The sequence below is a fragment of the Lithobates pipiens genome, unplaced genomic scaffold (assembly GCF_037356315.1).
Source record: "Lithobates pipiens isolate NorthernLeopardFrog02 unplaced genomic scaffold, aLitPip1_a1.2 Scaffold_41, whole genome shotgun sequence".
Lineage (NCBI taxonomy): Eukaryota > Metazoa > Chordata > Amphibia > Anura > Ranidae > Lithobates > Lithobates pipiens.
Window position 1 is genome coordinate 2,005,048 of NW_027507861.1, and position 20,310 is coordinate 2,025,357.

Sequence of the window (20,310 nt, forward strand, 5' to 3'; positions counted from 1 at the left end):
AAAACACAACAATACCGCACTATGACCACTAGAGGGAGCCAATGGTCATAGGAAATCACTGTATGAGATAAAATATGGACAACATTCATCACAGCTGGATGAATTCTTCTCATATTCATTCAACAATTAAAAAAATGAGAACACTGAGTGTTTGCAAAGCTTACATCACATATCAATGAAAGGCAATGACTCCATTTTTATATTTTAATCATTTTTTATTGGAAGTTCTCATATTGAACAATCAGTTACAAAATACAAAGTGTTACAAATGACAAGTGACATTGTCCATCCTTGTTTAGATAGACATATCACATTGACATGGAGGGATAAAACACAATATAAGTGGGATATTTGTGAGACAAGTCCTCCCTGTGCACGTGCCAATAATAAAGGACATCCAGGGACTCACACCCCCTTCACACACTCCCCACACATATATCCCCCTGCTTCTTATATGATGAGATCAGCCATGGAGTATATCTGAGGTGTATATCAGGGTGTGCTTCTTCCCCACATGAGACCTGTGATGTCCAACAACATTCATATAGAAGACATTTCCCGCTCTCAAGGCACTAATACACCTCAAGGGTTGTGTGGGATCCCTGATGTGTAGGAAGACAGGACTTCGGTGAGGAACATTTCCCTCACTCAGGATAGGAATACGGCTTCTCCCCCGTGTGAGATCTCTGATGTGTGGAAAGATTGGACTTGTGTGAAAAACATTTCCTGCACTCAGGACAGGAATACAGCTTTTCCCCCGTGTGAGATCTCTGATGTGTGGAAAGATGAGACTTCTGCGAAAAACATTTCCCGCACTCAGAACAAGAATATGGCTTCTCCCCCATGTGAGAACTCTGATGTATGGAAAGACTGGACTTCCTTGAAAAACATTTCCCGCACTCAGGACAGGAATACGGCTTCTCCCCTGTGTGAGATCTCTGATGTCTAGAAAGATCAGACTTCCCTGAAAAACATTTACCGCACTCAGGACAGGAATACGGCTTCTCACCTGTGTGAGATCTCTGATGTGTGGAAAGATAGGACTTGCTTGAAAAACATTTCCCACAGTCAGAACAGGAATACGGCTTCTCCCCTGTGTGAGATTTCTGATGTCTAGAAAGATCAAACTTCCCTGAAAAACATTTACCGCACTCAGGACAGGAATACGGCTTCTCACCTGTGTGAGATCTCTGATGTTTGGAAAGACTGGACTTCTCTGAAAAACATTTCCCGCACTCAGAACAGGAATACGGCCTCTCACCTGTGTGAGATCTCTGATGTGTGGAAAGATGGGACTTATGTGAAAAACATTTCCCGCACTCAGGACAGGAATACGGCTTCTCCCCTGTGTGAGATCTCTGATGTGTGGAAAGATGGGACTTCACTAAAAAACATTTCCCACACTCAGAACAGGAATATGGCTTCTCTCCTGTGTGAGATCTCTGATGTGTGGAAAGATCTTGCTTCTGTGAAAAACATTTCCCGCACTCAGAACAGGAATACGGCTTCTCCCCCGTGTGAGATCTCTGATGTGTGGAAAGATGGGACTTTACTAAAAAACATTTCCCACACTCAGAACAGGAATACGGCTTCTCCCCTGTGTGAGATCTCTGATGTGTGAAAAGACCTTGCTTCTGTGGAAAACATTTCCCACACTCAGAACAGGAATATGGCTTCTCCCCCGTGTGAGATCTCTGATGTGTGGAAAGATGGGTCTTCCTTGAAAAACATTTCCCGCACTCAGGACAGGAATACGGCTTCTCCCCTGTGTGAGATCTCTGATGTGTGGAAAGATGGGTCTTCCTTGAAAAACATTTCCCGCACTCAGGACAGGAATACGGCTTCTCTCCTGTGTGAGATCTCTGATGTGTGGAAAGATGGGACTTCCTTGAAAAACATTTCCCGCACTCAGGACAGGAATACGGCTTCTCTCCTGTGTGAGATCTTATATGCACAATAAGATGGGATTTAGAAGGGAAACACTTCCCACACTCAGTACAGGAAAACCTCTTCTCTGTTGGAAGGACGGCCCCGTCCCGCACAGTCTGAGGTTCCTCAGGATCAGAGGAAGACGATGGTCCATCTACACTGTGTGGTGCCGGATGGACATTTGAGGTGGTCGGGTTTTCTCCTGGACTATACTGTGTGATGTCCTCATCTTCTACTTCACAGTCTGGAGACAAAGTGAGACAATCCTCTGAGGTTTTCCTCATCTCCCGTCCATCTACTAAAATAGAAATACAAAGATTATTACTAGTCATGAGCTGATTGGTTCCCCTAAACCAGGACTCCGCCCACATCAGGCAGCTTTGTCTCTGAGGATCTTACAATTCCCCCCTCAAGGTAACTAGTAAATGGGTCCTCTGATCTCCTACCAGATCATTTCTTTATTCATGGACCTTAGTCAGAGAGTGAGGACACAACGAGAACTGTCTATTATAGGAGTGACAGTGATGAGGGGATTATAGGACGAGTGTCCCCTCCCCCTCTATCACTCATTGCCATCTTCCCAACACAAGAAGTCCTGAACTCCCTGATTTAGTCATGAATAACAGCGGGGCTGAGCCCCACCAGAGGTCAGAGAGTGAGGATGGGGGGAGAACAACCAAGATGAAGACTGGACTGATCCTGAAGACCCCCATCATTGGGTTATTGGCTCCTCCCCCATTATCACTTTCTGTTTAAGGGTCCAAAGTTGGAGGATGTTATCACATTATTATCAATATGTAAAAGTCTGTCCTCCAATCACATCATCAGATATAAAATCAAACCACTATAATCTGATTCCACCCTGAAATGAAATAAGTAATCAGGAAGCTGCTCACATAATACCCAGATATGAGGTATAACAGAATTCCTCCAAAATATGCAGCACTGGCCCTTTAAATCTTATACAAAAAATGCACCACAGATGAGGTCATCAGGGGCTTGATCACAGATCCAATCCCTGATGTGATGTCAGCACATTGGGCGGAGCATAACAATCTAACGTCATCACGCCCATTGCGGCTGGACCGAGCGCTGAGGAGATACACTGTGCATGTCTACCGATGTGTGTGACAGATATTTCTATGTAATAAAGTGAGAGATGTTATAGATCTATACTATGTGGAGAGTTCTTCTTGTCTCGGGGCTGAGACTATACAGCGGGGGTCAGCAATAGTGATGGACGAACTTCCGACGGGACGTTTCGCGAACGCGAAATGCGAACGGACCCAAACGTTCGCGAAACCGACCGTTCGCCGCGGGCCCCATTGACTTCAATGGGAGGCGAACTTTGCAAACCTTCATGTCGAATTTGCGGCCACGTGGTAATTATTAGGGGGTAAAACGTAGTCCCACCATCTGGACAATGACATAATACATGTATGAGGTGAATTTGGGATCGATAACTACAAGCATTTTTATTTTATTTGGGAAATTGTTCTAACAATTCAGGACTATGGAGTTAATGAAGGCAATGGAGGAGAGGGAAGGTCAGGGACCAGGGTAGGCAAAGAAGAGGGTGCAGGAGATGATCACCAGCAGCGTGACATACCGGAATGACACATGCACCGTGATAGAGGCATCTGACAGCAGCACCGTAATACAGAGCACTGACAGCAGCACCGTGACATACAGCGCTGACAGCAGCACCGTGACATACAGCGCTGACAGCAGCACCGTGACATACAGCGCTGACAGCAGCACCGTGACATACAGCGCTGACAGCAGCACCGTGACATACAGCGCTGACAGCAGCACCGTGACATACAGCGCTGACAGCAGCACCGTGACATACAGCGCTGACAGCAGCACCGTGACATACAGCGCTGACAGCAGCACCGTGACATACAGCGCTGACAGCAGCACCGTGACATACAGCGCTGACAGCAGCACCGTGACATACAGCACTGACAGCAGCACCGTAAGCAGCCCCAGGAGGAAGTCAGCACAGCACAGGGATGGTGTGATCCCCTCATAATAAGAACCCCCAGGAGGAAGTCAGCACAGCACAGGGATAGTGTGATCCCTTCATAATAAGAACCCCCAGGAGGAAGTCAGCACAGCACAGGGATATCATAAGCAGCCCCAGTAGAAATATGACACCGCTCAACCTCTTCAAAGAGGAGGGTAGGGGCATATAGTACGGTGTGCTTTTTTGGGTCAAGGAAGTGAGCCAAATGAATTAAGAAGGTCTGTGTGCTTGATTAAAAAAATAGTTTATAGACATATACATGGTCTACTGGTCACATGTGTTGAATTCCTCCGAGATCCATGCCTCATTCATTTTTAGAAATGTGAGGTAGTTAACACTGTGGTGAGCTAGGCGAGTACGCTTATCGGTCACAATCCCCCCTGCTGCGCTGAACGTCCTTTCGGACAGGACACTGGATGAGGGGCAAGCCAACAGTTCGATTGCAAATTGGGCAAGCTCTGGCCAGAGGTCAAGCCTGCCCACCCAGTAGTCTAGGGGTTCATCACTCCTCAGAGCGTCCACATCGGCCGTTAACCCAATGTAGTCGGACACCTGACGGTCTAGGCGTTCCCTGATGCTGGATCCGGATGACACCTGTCGATGGGTCGGCTGAAAGAATGACCTCATATCCGAAGTCACCAACACATCTTCAAACCGGCCTCTTCTTGCAGGCGCTGTTGGATTGGTACCCGCAAATCCTTCTCTGGGAGTGGGAATTGCTCCTCTGCCAGCGCACGCAAAAGCAGAATGCAGCATTTCTCGAAGCAAGGCCTGGAAGTGCTGCATTCTGACAGCCCTCTGCGACGGCGGTAACATTTCCGCCATTTTGTGTTTGCACCGGGGGTCTAAGTACGTTGCCACCCAGTACTGGTCCTTGACCCTCATGCTTTTTATACGGGGGTCCCTATTAAAACACTGGAGCATGAAGGCCCCCATTTGCACTAAAGTGGAAGCGGTGTGGTGGCCTGGCTCCTGCTCATCATCCAGGATAATGTCGTCCTCTTCATTCTCCTCTCCCCATCCTCGCACAACAGGGATCCCAGAAAGGTTTAAAGCATGCTCTTCTTGCTCCTGCTCATCCGCCCCGGCACCATCCTCCTCTGACTCCTCATCAGACTCCTGTTGTTGACTTGTCTCAGATAGAGTAGCCCCCCCTGGGAATTCATCCAGCATTGCGACTTCCTCATCTTCCCGCTCCTGCTCCTCCACAGCCTGATCAATGACACGACGCAATGCACGCTCCAGAAAGAAGGCATAAGGTACCATGTCACTGATGGCGCCATGGCTGCGACTGACCAGTTTGGTGATCTCCTCAAATGGCCGCAGAAGTCTGCATGTGTCGCGCATGAGCAGCCACTGGCGCGGTGAAAAAAAACCCAGCTCCCCAGAACCGTTTCTTTCGCAGAGTTCATACAGGTAGACGTTAACTGCACGTTTCTGCTGGAGCAGCCTATCAAGCATATAGAAGGTTGAGTTCCATCGCGTCGGGCAATCGCAAATAAGACGTCTGACCGGCAGATGGTGTCGCCGCTGAATGTCAGCAAGGCGAGCCATGGCCGTGTAAGATCTTCTGAAATGGGCCGAGATTTTCCTTGCCTGCCGCAAGATGTCCTGGACCCCAGGGTATTTGACAAGGAATCGCTGCACGACCAAGTTTAAGACGTGTGCCATGCACGGCACGTGCGTGATTTTGCCCTGTTTCAATGCGCTAAGCAGATTGGCACCGTTGTCACACACCACTTTACCAACTGTCAAATTGAGCGGTGTTAGCCACTCATCTGCCTGTGAACGCAAAGCTGAAAGGAGTGCCGGGCCAGTGTGGCTCTTTGCTTCCAGGCACAACAGACGCAGCACGGCATGGCAACGTCTCACCTGGCATGTGGAATAGGTTCTGGGGAGCTTGGGCGGTGCAGTGGAAGAGACGCTAGCAGCGGAAAAGGAGGAGGCAGCTGAGGAGGAGAGGGAGGAGGATGGAGTAGGAGGAGGAGAAGAAGAGTCAGGCCTGCATGCAATCCGTGGCGGTAAAACCAAATCTACACGGGTGCCACGGGTTACATGCTTGACGGCCGTCAGAAGGTTCACCCAGTGGGCAGTAAAACTGATATACCTTCCCTGCCCGTGTTTGCTAGACCACGTGTCTGTGGTCAGATGTATCTTGGCACCGACACTGTGTGCCAGAGATACATTCACTTGCCGCTGAACATGGCCATATAGCTCTGGGATGCCCTTCTCTGAGAAATACTTCCTTCCTGGGACCTTCCATTGTGGTGTTCCAATGGCCACAAATTTGCGAAAGGCCTCCGAGTCCACCAGTTTATATGGCAGTAGTTGGCGGGCTATGAGTTCTGACAAGCCAGCCGCCAACCGTTGGGCAAGAGGGTTATCCGGCATCATCATTTTTTTACGCTCAAACATTAGGCCCACGGAAGCCTGCCTTTTTGCAGAAAAATGTGAGCTTGGCGTGATGGAAGGTGGAGTGGAGGACAATTGTGAGGAGAGAGGAGAAGGAGAAGTAGAAGACGAGGCTGGACGGTGAGAGCCTGCAGTGTGGCTTTGTGTGTTCCGTTGCTCCCACTGGGCTCGGTGATGGCTGCTCATGTGCCTTCTTAAGGCGGTCGTCCCTAGGTGAGTATTGGGCTTACCGCGACTAACGCGTTGACTGCAAAGATTGCAGATGGCAACGCTATTGTCAGCAGCGGACACGTTAAAAAAAGCCCACACTGCGGAGCCATGTGCCGGTGTCCTGGGAGCGCCAGATGTGACCGTACATGGTCGATGACTCGCTCCTGATACATTTGCAGTCTGCTTTGTCCCTGCTGTGCAATGTAAGTCATTGCTGCTTCTCCTCCCTATCTGCTGGTCCATATCTCCCTCTGAACTCCCCTCCTCTTCCTCTCTTGTGGGCACCCACGTGACATCACTAGACACGTCATCATCAACGTCACCTTCCCCACCGCTATAAGTAGAGATCTCGGAGTAGGCAGCAACACCGGGGACCAACCTCCTCCTTGGGCTGATCTGGGTACTGGCGTCAGACTGCTGAGTAGCGCTTGTTGCTACCTCCTCTTCCTGATCCAATACCAAGAGTGGCTGCGCATCAGAAATGTCCTCTTGATATGGATCGGAATATAATTCCAGTGACTCAAGCGGAAGGTATGTGGTGGTGGTGGTGGTGGTCGTGTTGTTGGTGGTAGTGTCTTTGGGGGTGCACATAGCAGAGAGTGAAGAAGAGGGTGCAGATCGAGAGGATGAGGAGGGTGCAGAAGAGTAAGGCTGAGCGAGCCACTCAACCAAGTCTGGTGCATCCTTTAAAGTAATTGAACGCACCTTCTGCAACTTCCCACTTTGGCTCAAGCCTGTTGCTCCTGCCCTACCCCTACCACCCCTGCGGAAGGGCCTGCCTCTTCCTCTGCATGTCATTTTTTAAATGACCCTGTGACAAAACTCTTAGTCCCTATACCGCTGAAGGACTGCTGCAGTATAGGTGAGCGGTCAGCAGTGGTGCACGTCAACCCTATCTATTGTGGACCTATAGCGGTCCTTACAGAACAGCAGACTGTACCGCACTCAAGCCTATGTACCGTAGCACCCTATACCAAGTTACCAGTCCTTATAAGAACTTTTGTGGACCAAGCAGGTTGTGTATTAGTGTTTAGCAGACTGTACGTCAGTCCCTATACCGCTGAAGGACTGCTGCAGTATAGGTGAGCGGTCAGCAGTGGTGCACGTCAACCCTATCTATTGTGGACCGATAGCGGTCCTTACAGAACAGCAGACTGTATCGCACTCAAGCCTATGTACCGTAGCACCCTATACCAAGTTACCAGTCCTTATAAGAACTTTTGTGGACCAAGCAGGTTGTGTATTAGTGTTTAGCAGACTGTACGTCAGTCCCTATACCGCTGAAGGACTGCTGCAGTATAGGGCAGCGGTCAGCAGTGGTGCACGTCAACCCTATCTATTGTGGACCGATAGCGGTCCTTACAGAACAGCAGACTGTACCGCACTCAAGCCTATGTACCGTAGCACCCTATACCAAGTTACCAGTCCTTATAAGAACTTTTGTGGACCAAGCAGGTTGTGTATTAGTGTTTAGCAGACTGTACGTCAGTCCCTATACCGCTGAAGGACTGCTGCAGTATAGGGCAGCGGTCAGCAGTGGTGCACGTCAACCCTATCTATTGTGGACCGATAGCGGTCCTTACAGAACAGCAGACTGTACCGCACTCAAGCCTATGTACCGTAGCACCCTATACCAAGTTACCAGTCCTTATAAGAACTTTTGTGGAACAAGCAGGTTGTGTGTTAGTGATTAGCAGACTGTACGTCAGTCCCTATACCGCTGAAGGACTGCTGCAGTATAGGTGAGCGGTCAGCAGTGGTGCACGTCAACCCTATCTATTGTGGACCGATAGCGGTCCTTACAGAACAGCAGACTGTACCGCACTCAAGCCTATGTACCGTAGCACCCTATACCAAGTTACTAGTCCTTATAAGAACTTTTGTGGACCAAGCAGGTTGTGTATTAGTGTTTAGCAGACTGTACGTCAGTCCCTATACCGCTGAAGGACTGCTGCAGTATAGGGCAGCGGTCAGCAGTGGTGCACGTCAACCCTATCTATTGTGGACCGATAGCGGTCCTTACAGAACAGCAGACTGTACCGCACTCAAGCCTATGTACCGTAGCACCCTATACCAAGTTACCAGTCCTTATAAGAACTTTTGTGGACCAAGCAGGTTGTGTATTAGTGTTTAGCAGACTGTACGTCAGTCCCTATACCGCTGAAGGACTGCTGCAGTATAGGGCAGCGGTCAGCAGTGGTGCACGTCAACCCTATCTATTGTGGACCGATAGCGGTCCTTACAGAACAGCAGACTGTACCGCACTCAAGCCTATGTACCGTAGCACCCTATACCAAGTTACCAGTCCTTATAAGAACTTTTGTGGAACAAGCAGGTTGTGTGTTAGTGATTAGCAGACTGTACGTCAGTCCCTATACCGCTGAAGGACTGCTGCAGTATAGGGCAGCGGTCAGCAGTGGTGCACGTCAACCCTATCTATTGTGGACCGATAGCGGTCCTTACAGAACAGCAGACTGTACCGCACTCAAGCCTATGTACCGTAGCACCCTATACCAAGTTACCAGTCCTTATAAGAACTTTTGTGGAACAAGTGAGTTGTGAATGTTTAGCAGACTGCAGCAGAAGGGCAGCAGTCAAGTATAATATCCTTTCTATATTTGGAAGAAAGAATATTATACATGTACAAGCCTATTACTGTACCACTGATACCAGTCCTGAAAAGAACCTTTGTGGAACTAATAATAACAGCAAGTCTTTAAAATTACCCTCACTGCCTGACAACACTGCTTCCTTCCTGTCCCTATACAAATTGGCAAAAAAAGAGAACGATTAGTGGTTACTGGAACAGCTCTTTTGTGGACCTTGATAGTAACAGCTAATGATGATGATGATGATGATGATGATGAAAGACTAATCTGGCTGTCCCTGTAGCATACACCGTCCTTTCCCTTTCTCTAAACTAACAAAAGACACTCAGGCTGCTGCAAGAATCAGCAGCACAGCAAACCTATCAACACCTAACACCTATACCAGTCCTGAAAAGAACTTTTGTGTACCAAATAGCTAGTGGTTTATCTCTCCCTACTCCACACAGGAACCTGTCCCTATCTTAACAGAAGAAAGAATGTAAAATGGCCACCGGATCGGGTGTATTTATAGGTTAGGGGGAATGTACAAGTGTCCATGTGCTGTCATGTCTCAATTGGCTGTCCTGTATCACATGATAAACGTGTCACCAAAGGTTAAAGCTCTTGTATACATTAAACACGTAAGTCCGCCGCGGCGAACGACGGAAAAAGGCGTTCGAACGTGCGGACCGCGAATGTCGGAAATTCGCCGCGAAACGACCGCCGGGCGAACCGTTCGGCCATCACTAGTCAGCAACCTGTAGATCACGACCACGTGACTGGTAGATCTCGGTCTGGGCTTGCTGACCCTCCAATGTCTCCTCTGTAGTGCCACCTCCAGTGCCATGCGGAGTGACACCAACTGCACTCCACCTCTAATCCCGGCTAGTGGTCTCCAGAGTGGTGCCAGCAGCAGAAGGAAGAGATCTTCAGGTCAGTGTGAAGCAATACACCGAGCATATTAGTATAAGGCTGCTTTCACAGTGATGTGCTGCGGTTTACCCACACCGCGGGTGCAGGGCAGTGTACTTGCAGCTTTCCTGGGGGTTTGCTGCACTTTTCCATAGACTTCTATTATATCCTGGGGGTTTGTTGCACTTTCTGAATGCAGGAGTTTTGATACGCTTTCAGAAAATGCCCCACAACTGCAGGATAAAATAATCTATGGCAAAGTGCAGCTAACCCAGGAAAGTTGCAGATGCACTGCGTTGCACAGGTGGTGCAGGTAAACTGCAGCACCTTATAGGGGACTCAGAACAGTAAGGGTTCATTTACATTTGTAGTTTGGGGGGTGGGAAAACCCCATAGTAAAGATGTGTTTTTATCACCCCTGCCCCAACCACATCCATTTTACCTGAAGTGGCCGGGGGTGTCCACATGTCGTAGCCGCAACAGGAGTTATATGCATTGTCATGGTTGGTGGGTATCATAGTTCATGGGTGTCATGGTTATTGGGTGTCATGGTTGGTGGGTGTCATGGTTGGTGGGAGTCATGGTTGGTGGTTGGTGGGTGTCATGGTTGGTGGGTGACATGGTTGGTGGGTGACATGGTTGGTGGGTGACATGGTTGGTGGGTGACATGGTTGGTGGGTGACAGGGTTGGTGGCTGGTGGGTGTCATAGTATGCGGGTGTCGCACCTACCAAGCATAACCCATTCAAGTGGATGAGGCCACTCTGCAAGTGCCCTGCAACCTTGTGCAGTACAGAAAATAAGGGGTTAAAACAGGCAGCATTGTTGCTTTCTCACCACCTGCTTTAACCCCTTGGACCTTACAGAAGCATGACGTTGTGGGGCTCCTCCATAATGCCCTTATTTACTTAAATGGGTTAAAATTGGCAGGTAGTACACTGCTGCTCCTCTGAAAAGTGATCCAAGTGTGTGTTGACAGGTGGTGAGGAGGTGATATGTTGCCTCCTCACCACATGATTTGCACCCATGATTGCGGTGCAATGCACACTATTGTGACACAGTAGTATGGCAATTAGAGGGTTAACTCAGGTTTGAGGAGGTGACACTGGGCAATACTGTGCCTGGTGATCTTTGACTCATCCATGTTGTTCAGGTAGATCTCCACCTCGTTAAGGTTACCTACCTCTGCTATACAGACATATCCCTCCACCCGGCACTGCCAGCAAACAACAGAACTAGTAACCCCGGGAGAATTCCTCTGTCAGAGATCTCGCTAGATCCGGGGATGGGACAGAAGACCGAAGACACAATCCCCAGATGTCTAAGACAAGCAACACCTATAGAGAAAATCAACATTTTGCTGCCAGCTGAACCCCCCGAATCTCCATAAATCCATCCTAGATACATGAACTGTGTCTGCAGCACAGAGAAGGAAGATTATCCGAGAGAAATCCAGGAATACAGGACGGGAACACAGCTCAGGAAAGTGACCAGGGGATTACAGGCTGATATCACCCAGCCCCCGCCCTACTCTGGACCAATCAGTGAGCAGTATGGGTGGAGGGAGGTATTTGGTGTTAATGACCCACCTGTCCTGATCTCTGTAGGAGTGTCCTCCTCTATAAGTGTCCCCGTTATTCCATCCTCCTCCATAGACTGCTGATCATCCCTCACATACCTCTCTTCTTCTTCTGATTTCACCTCAAATTCTATATCGATTGGATCTCCACTCTAAATCAGGAAAATGAGAGAAAATATCATCTGTAAGATAGAAGATTTATTACTGTGACATCACAGATATAAAATCCACACATCCCCATCCATGTTCTAGATGCTCCATCCCACCAACCTTGTAATAATGAGGGATGGTGAGATCTTCCTGTGTGGAATCCCGGGAATACAGAGGATGGTGACATCTCTCTGGGGGGTTCATGTAGCTGGATGTCTCCACCATGGTGTCCTGGTACAGATCTTTGTGTTCTTTTAGGAACTTTGACTCCTCCATCACCCCATCCTCCTCATCATCCTCTTCTTTTATCTCTTCTTTAACATCAACTTCAGAATTACTGAGGTTTCCACTCTGAATATATAATAAAAATGACATCAATTATAATGTAGTAAGGTCCCGGGCCCCCTTTGGTCTAATGAGACCCTCCAGAGTTAGGCACAGCTGACATCCTTCTATGCAGAGTGGGTTATGAGACACGGTGGGTGCAAGATAAAGTAGATTAATGGGCACCAGACACTTCTTGAATGCCAAGAGATTTATTGTTTCTTGAACAGAGCTGTGGGAGAGAGGGTTGGGGCCAGGACACCCTTAGTAGTTGCAATGTAAATTGGTAGACTCTGAGACTTCTATAGGTAGACAGCCGTGCAGGGAAAGGCATCCAGCAAGACACCACATCTGCACGAGTAAGGAAGCCATCTCCTATGGCAACAGTCTTATAACAGTTTCTAACACAAGTTGTAAAAAACTTCTTTATTTCCTCTACAATCTCCTTTTGTAGATCTTCACTCCACTGATCTCCCAGTCTCTCTCACTGGACTTGTTGATCCACCGCCACTGAAACCCCTGAGCCCTTCCAACCTTCTCACTCAGTATCTTCCTCAAGAGTCACCCCCGCCTCCCTGCTGGGTCCCTAGCTTGGCACTCACAGATACCCCTCAAGTGTCACCTCGCTGGCTGGCTCGGTCTCTGACTTGACACACAAGGCTTCTCTGCAAGCATCACCTCCGCTGGTTGGGTCCCTGGCTTGAAACCTGGTGAAGTTTCCCAATTCTTCACTGTCCCCGGTTGGTGAGAATGCTGCTCTGGTACTTGCTTCAGCTACTCACATTGGTCCCTGGTAATAAGGTGGATGGTCCCTTAGTGGCAAAAGCTTCTCCTCTACCTCCGTCCATGACTGGTTCTCCAGCTGTCAGAACCGTCACTTCTGGTTGGACTGCAAGCCGCCATCCCAACCCTATGCTGCTCTCTTGTTTCTGGATAGGCCCTCAGACAGCCTAGCAGCCAGATGTCCCCGGGATAGGCCTCAGGCTCTGGCCTAGCAGACCGGGGCAGCACAACACACATCCACCCAGACAGCCGTCCAGGTGGCACAGAACACCGATCACCTGACCTCACCCAAATAAATAGGCTCTCCCAGCAGGCCAAGGGATTCAAGTAAATCCCTGCCCATTGGTTGAGACACCATATCTATTCCTAATCTTTCCTTGCAATGCCCTTGTCTTATCTAATGCCACCAAGTACCCGGCCACCTAGTGCCAGAAGAGAGAGGTGCAGCAATTGCAGAATTAAGGTGAGATCAATTGACCCCTAACCATAGGTGTGCGCAGCCTATTGCATTAGGGTGTGCACTCCAAAGTTCAAACACACATGAACACCACATGCTGTCACAGGAAGGGTGCTCTGATGGTGGGAGACAATTTATTGAGAGCATATTACGGCACACCCTAAATACGGATGTAATTATGTTCCTAAGGTTGAACTTAGACTTTAATATAATGGGGGCATTTACACTGGCCACTGGCACCCTCAACCACCCACATGGTGCTGCTCCTGGATAATGCTAATGCACATGGGGTGATTAGGGTGTGCCCAGACACACCCGACACACACTGTGTGCACGCCTATGCCCCTAACAATTGGCCATGGCAACTATCACTCGGCAAATACATTTAGCAGCAACCCTGTATAAACATCAGGGTGCTACATCCTCCCCCTGCCTAGGAAACTACATCTCGTAGTTTGCATAAAAATATAATAATTTGAGCCCTCAAGCCTGAGAGTGAATGTCCTGGCAAAAGCTGGGATGGGTGGGGAAACAAGGAAAGGAATAATAATAAAAGTAATACAAGGGGTGTACCACATGAAATAAATATATGTAACATATACATAAGTGAATGGTAGTTCACACAAGGCAGATAAATATCAGACATTATGTACAATTTATGTGTGGTATACCACCCAAACAATTGAGGGAAAATATAAACATCAGCCTTATATCCTAACTATCTATCTAATATATACAATAATAAAGAGCATGAATAGTTATCATTAGGGGTGAGTCGAACACTCCCCCCGGTTCGGTTCGCACCAGAACTTGCGAACAGGCAAAAGTCTATGGGACACGAACATGAGAAATTGAAAGTGCTCATTTTAAAGGCTTATATTCAAGCTATTGTCATAAAAAGTGTTTGGGGACCCGGGTCCTGTCCTGCAAAAACAAGTTTTAAAAATGTTAGTTTTTTTCGGGGGCAGTGATTTTAATAATGCTTAAAGTGAAACAATAAAACTGAAATATTCCTTTAAATATTGTGCCTGGGGGTCCCCTTAGTCTGCCTGTAAAGTAGGGCATATTTCCCGTGTTTATAAAGGAAAAATTTGAATTTAAAATTGCTTGTGGCTGTAATGTATTATCGGAAATATCCATAAAAATCATTTAAAAAAATGGTGTGGGTCCCGTCCCCCCCGGCAGTCCATTACCAGGCCCTTAAGGTCTGGTATGGATTTTAAGGGGAACCCCGCCCCAAAATAAAAATAAAATGGCGTGCGGGTCCCCCCAAAATCCATACCAGACCCTTATCCGAGCACGCAACCTGGCAGGCTGCAGGAAAAATTGGAGGGTCGAGAGAGTGCCCCCTCCAGAACCGTACCAGAACACATGCCCTCAACATGGAGAGGGTTTCTTGGGGTCCCCCCAAAACACCTTGTTCCCATATTGGGCCTCATCCCCAAAACCCTTGGCCGGTGGTTGTGGGGGTCTGTGGTGGGGGAAAGTAGACGGGGAATTGAGGGGGAGGGAAGTAGACAGGGAAGTGGGTTGAGAAGGAAGTTGATGGGGAAGTGAGGGGGGAGGGAAGTAGATGGGAAAGTGGGGGGAGAGGGAAGTAGATGAGGAAGTGGGGGGAGAGGGATTTAGATGGGGAGGTGGTGGGAGAGGGAAGTAGTTGGGGAGAGGGATGTAGATGGGGAGGTGGGGGAGAGGGATTTAGATGGGGAGGTGGGGGGAGTAGACGAGGAAATGGGGAGAGAGGGAACTAGATAGGGAAAAAGAGGGATAAATTCCTGTTATTTGTGGACAGTGTGTGTGTGTGGGGGGGTGCCCACTATTAATATAAGTTGATTTAAACAAAATTGTGTTCACTGGGGGAAATGATGGGCATTAGTGATTAGTAGGGAAAAAGGGGAAGGAGCAAGGGGGGTAAGAGGTTCTCAACAGAGAGACAGTAGGCACTGCTGCTCAGTGGCTGGACAGGGGGAAGTGGGGGGTAGGACAGTAACTGGGGGGGCAGAAGTGTGGAAAAGGGACAATAAACGGATAGAGGGGCGGTGAAGTGGGGAAGGGGCATTCAGGAGGACAGAGGGCTGGACAGGAGAAAGTGAGGGACAGGGGTTGGATAGGGGGCAGAGGGGTAAACAGGGAGGCAGTGGAGAAACAAGGAGCTTAACAGGAAGGCAGTGGGGGATGGGAAGGTAGTGATGCTCAGTGGGAGATGAATACCTGGCTCATGGTGTCCTGGTCTGGAGGTTGATTTGAAGCTCCTCTGATGAGTCTTCTATAGTTGGGGTCCTCTCGGATGGTCCCTCTTGGTTCCTCTGATGAGTCTTCTATAGTTGGGGTCCTCTCGGATGGTCCCTCTTGGTTCCTCTGATGAGTCTTCTATAGTTGGGGTCCTCTCGGATGGTCCCTCTTGGTTCCTCTGATGAGTCTTCTATAGTTGGGGTCCTCTCGGATGGTCCCTCTTGGTTCCTCTGATGAGTCTTCTATGGTTGGGGTCCTCTCGGATGGTCCCTCTTGGTGCCTCTGATGAGTCTTCTATGGTCGGGTGACTTCTGACTGGAGATGAAGGGGGAAATCTCTCCCAACTCTCGGCTCCTCTTCCTCCTGCTAAAAAGTTGTCCACAATCAGGGGAAAGTTCTCCTTAAAGTGTCTTTCCACCTTGTGGGGGTCCTAGGCCTGCAATGTGCAGACTGTAGACATGAAGCTGATTCTGCTCTGACCTTTGTGAGGATCTTCTCTGTCTCTCCTCCGTGTCCCCGATGGAAGATGGAGGCTTCTTGTCCTGGCTGAGAGGTGTGAGGGACGTTCTTTGTCTGCACTACAGATCTGGGAAGACTCCAATCACATTGTGAGCCAGCTTCCTCACAGGGAGCCCCTCCTCCACAGATGCCCTGGGGCCATGCTGACTACAATCACAGTGCGGGGGAGGGGGTTTCACAAAGAGGACCCCTCCCTCCATTCTCTGGGATGACACAATAGTTGGATAAATATAGAGAGAAACAAGAATGTAACTGCGCTGGCAAAAAAGGAAAGAAGCTATGGAGAGCAGCAGCAATACAGTGCGATAACACAGAAAATACCCATAAAATCAAAAAAAGCTGCGCTATAAAAATTAAAATAAAAAAATGAAATGAAATAAAAATAGTCCATATACTGTGCCAAACCAATTGTATCCAAAATCGTAGTCACAGGTATATAAAGATGTATTAAAGTCTCTGATTAATGAAGAGCGCAGTGCACATGCATGAAATCCAAAAGTGTGCCCATCACCATAGAAGTAGATTGTGATCACCAAATAACAAGCATTTAAAAGCGATTGGCTAAACCCAGCCTAGGGCCTCTAAGCTTGCAGATGTCCACACCTCGGATCAGGGCCACATACACCTAAGAGCTGCGTCCACCAAACAAGGTCCATACGCCGTCATAAATGGCTCCGGAAAGAGAGAGGGACTACCATAGCGTAACACCTTCCAAATATTTTCTACATTTATTCTTAAAATTTGCACTTACAAAAGCCGATCGGTAAAATGCGCTTTCAGTGAAAATGGCGGCCGGCATACACACGGAGCCCGTCCTCCTATTCGGATGGCGTGGTGACGTCCAGTGTGGTAATCACAATCTACTTCTATGGTGATCGGCACACTTTTGGATTTCATGCATGTGCACTGCGCTCTTCATTAATCAGAGACTTTAATACATCTTTATATACCTGTGACTACGATTTTGGATACAATTGGTTTGGCACAGTATATAGAATATTTTTATTTTATTGAATTTTTTATTTTTATTTTATAGCGCAGCTTTTTTGATTTTATAGTTAGACATGTGCAAAAGGAAAAAATTTGTTTAGTTTTGTTTCGTTTTAATTAGTTAATTCATTAATTTTGTTTAGTTATATTCGTTAACTTCTTTAAATTCGTTTTTGGATTTCGTTTAGTTTTCTACCGAATTCGAAAAATCGGCCCCATTTGAAAATATTTCAACCAAATTCGAAAATATTTGTACCGGATTCGAATTGATTTAAACATGATTCGACATTATTTCAACCACATTCAAAAATATTTTTACAAATTTGGATATGTTGTAGTGCTAGTACTATTTTGTTCGCATACTAAATTTGAGGTTTCTAGCTATAAGTGACCCCAAGATATGTGGCCCCAAAATCGGGTCACAATATGTCATTCTCTGCTCTAATAACATTTTGCGACCGTATTTGGTGGCCACATATCTCGGGGTCTCTTATAGCTAGAAACCCCAATTGGTATGCAAACACAATACTACTAGCACTACAACATATCCAAAATTGGAGTTTCTAGCACCAAGTGACCCCGAGATACATGGCCCTAAAATCAGGTCACAAAATATTTTCGAATGCGGTTGAAATAATGTCGAATCATGTCTAATTCATTTGAATTCATTCGTTATATTCCTTTAGTATTCGTTGTAATTTGTTATTCTTTTATTCAGACATTCGGATGCATCCGAATGTCCGAAAGATGCAAAATTTGGCCGAATTTCTATTCGTTACGAAACAAATTGCACAAGCCTATTTATAGTTGGATAAATGGTTCTATATTTAGGATGTATCCGGTCTATAAACCAGAGGCTCTGGGTGGACAGTTGGATAAATTGATCATTTGTGTGGGGGAGGGGGAGGTGATCTATAGGGAGTGTATGAGGGAGGGAAGTGACATGTGAGGTTATTTGTTGGAATCTGTTTGCGCAGGGAAAGCAGACAAGTTGTTATAAGTCTTTGTTAAATGGAGGACTGTGTTTGGGGGAGAGGTGAGAAGTCAGGGAGGGCTGTGTATGGGGGAGGGATATGTATGGGGTTGGGCTGTGTATGGGGGAGGGGCGGTTACATGTAATGAGAAGTACAGACACTCTCTCTAATATTAGAGGACAGAATTGGACAATTCCAGTAGAGGGGGAGGGGAGGTAACATTGTGGCTCAGTCACAGCACACAGCCCATGTTATTGTGTGTATAATGCGTGTTCTCCGGTGTGCAGTGTGGGGGCGCTGTTGTGCGGTGTAATGAAGTGTTAGGCTCTCTTCTATAGTATTCTATGGGCTCTTTGTAATATTATACAAGGTGTGGGAACGCTCGGCACAAACAATACAACCTCACATTGTTTTCTGTGATGGTAACGGAAGCCATAGAACATCGGGAACATCGCCTTGTTCAGCTGCCCATACACTCGTACAATCTCCTTCCAATCTTTTCATTGGAAGATCCTTCCCTCCATTCTCTTCTGGTTAGTGGAGGGAAATGGAAGTGTGTGATGGCGGTGATGAGGAAATTGGAAGGAGTCGGATGGAAAATGTTTCTGGAATGAAGAAATTTCTAGCAGTGAATGAGATTTAATTCCGGAAAGTCCATCATTCCAAACACACGGGACATTCCAAGCACAAAGGACATTCACCATGGGAGTCATTGAATGTACTGATGAGAATTGTCATATGGAAGTTTGTACGGACGTTCATTTGAAAATCTCCTCGTGTATGGCCAGATTAATTGTTGGTGTGAATGAGCCCTAAAGGTGACCATACACTATACAATCTGATTATACAATCTCCTTTCCATCATCTACATAGTACAAGGATCGGCCCGATCCCATACACACTGAATGGAAGGTTTGGGTGTTTCCTCCTATTACATTGTTTTGGAAACATTAAAAGAAATAGATTTCTGTTCCAGAATCCCCCAATATGTACCTTGTCACCCCTCCTATGTTCCCTGCACTGCCCCTCCCCCATAGTGACTGGACATTGTTCCCCATGATCCCCCTCAAAATAGTGACCCCAAATTGTTCCCATTGGTTCCTCTTTCTTTTTACAGAAGTGACCCCACATTGTCCTCCATAGTTCCTCCCTCCATTATGATGACCCCACATTGTGACACTACACTGCCCCCTATGGTCTCCTCTTCTATCCTCCCCTCCGCTCACATTGACCATTCTTCCCATGTGGCCCATAATTACCTAGGCCATGGTCCTCCCTCCTCCCCTCTTAGTGACATCACATTACCCCCATGGTTCCTCTCCCCCTTCTTAGTGACAGAGGGGGAGGGGTGTTTTCAGTGGGGGAGGGGGTGTCCTCAATGCAGAAAAAGAGGGGGCGTTCTCTGTGAAGAATGGGAAGGGGATGCCCTCAGTGGTGGGGAGGGGGAGGGGAAGTCATCAGTGCAGGAAGGGAGAGGGTGTCCTCATTGGAGGGGGAGGGGTGTCCTCCTAATTTTGAATCATTATTGGTTCAGTTATCATTATTGATATGACAGGGGGAGGGACAAGGCTCACAGAACAGAGATTGTACAATCAGATTGGAATGTATATGGACGTCCTTATCCTGGACATAGAGGAGTATTTTTATTTTTAATTCAAACAGCGGGTAGAATGTACATTTCCCACACATTGGAGGGGATGGAGGAATCTCTCCTGCTAAGCTATTGTGTTGGAACAGTGGAGACCCTCCCCCACCATCAGAATACAATGATCGGTGTTGCCGCCTATAGCCGGTGGTGTTGATCATTCAGGTAAAAGCTGACAGACTGATTGTACACAAATCGATCAATAGACTGACCTGTGTACAACCAGCAAGCCAATACATGGATCAAAACCCATCCAATCCCTTCCGAATCACTTATTGTACCTCTGTGCAGTCTGTGTCCCCTCCCCCACACCATCATTATGTAAATGTATGTTATACCGCGCATGCAGAAGATGGAGCGTGTGATGTCATGTGCCTCGTCTCACACATGCCTCGTACAACATTCCTTTCCTCTCCTCCAAGATCTCCGGGAGAAAGTTTTCCCCAAGAAATGAGTGTCATGGCGTCCAGCACATGTAGAAGATGAAGTGTATGAGGTGATCCCCCGGTGTGTGCAATATGAGAGTCCTGAGAGATGTGAGAGCTCAGCTCCGGATCTCTCTGAAGACACCAGTGTGA

General features: G+C 47.6%; 1 protein-coding gene and 1 pseudogene across 1 annotated transcript; one reads left to right on the forward strand and one right to left on the reverse strand.

The window, feature by feature from the left end:
• Positions 1-20,310, forward strand: part of LOC143956757 (uncharacterized) — a 381,180-nt pseudogene that overhangs the window by 240,301 nt on the left and 120,569 nt on the right.
• Positions 645-2,644, reverse strand: LOC143956745 (uncharacterized). The gene has a single exon (XM_077466934.1). It carries the CDS (start codon positions 2,298-2,300, stop codon positions 645-647), a length of 1,656 nt encoding a protein of 551 aa, XP_077323060.1. The 5' UTR covers positions 2,301-2,644.

What these genes read in the sequence shown, in the direction of transcription:
- LOC143956745 (XM_077466934.1), bottom strand. Translation starts at nt 2,300, where the DNA reads ATGTGGGCGGAGTCCTGGTTTAGGGGAACCAATCAGCTCATGACTAGT.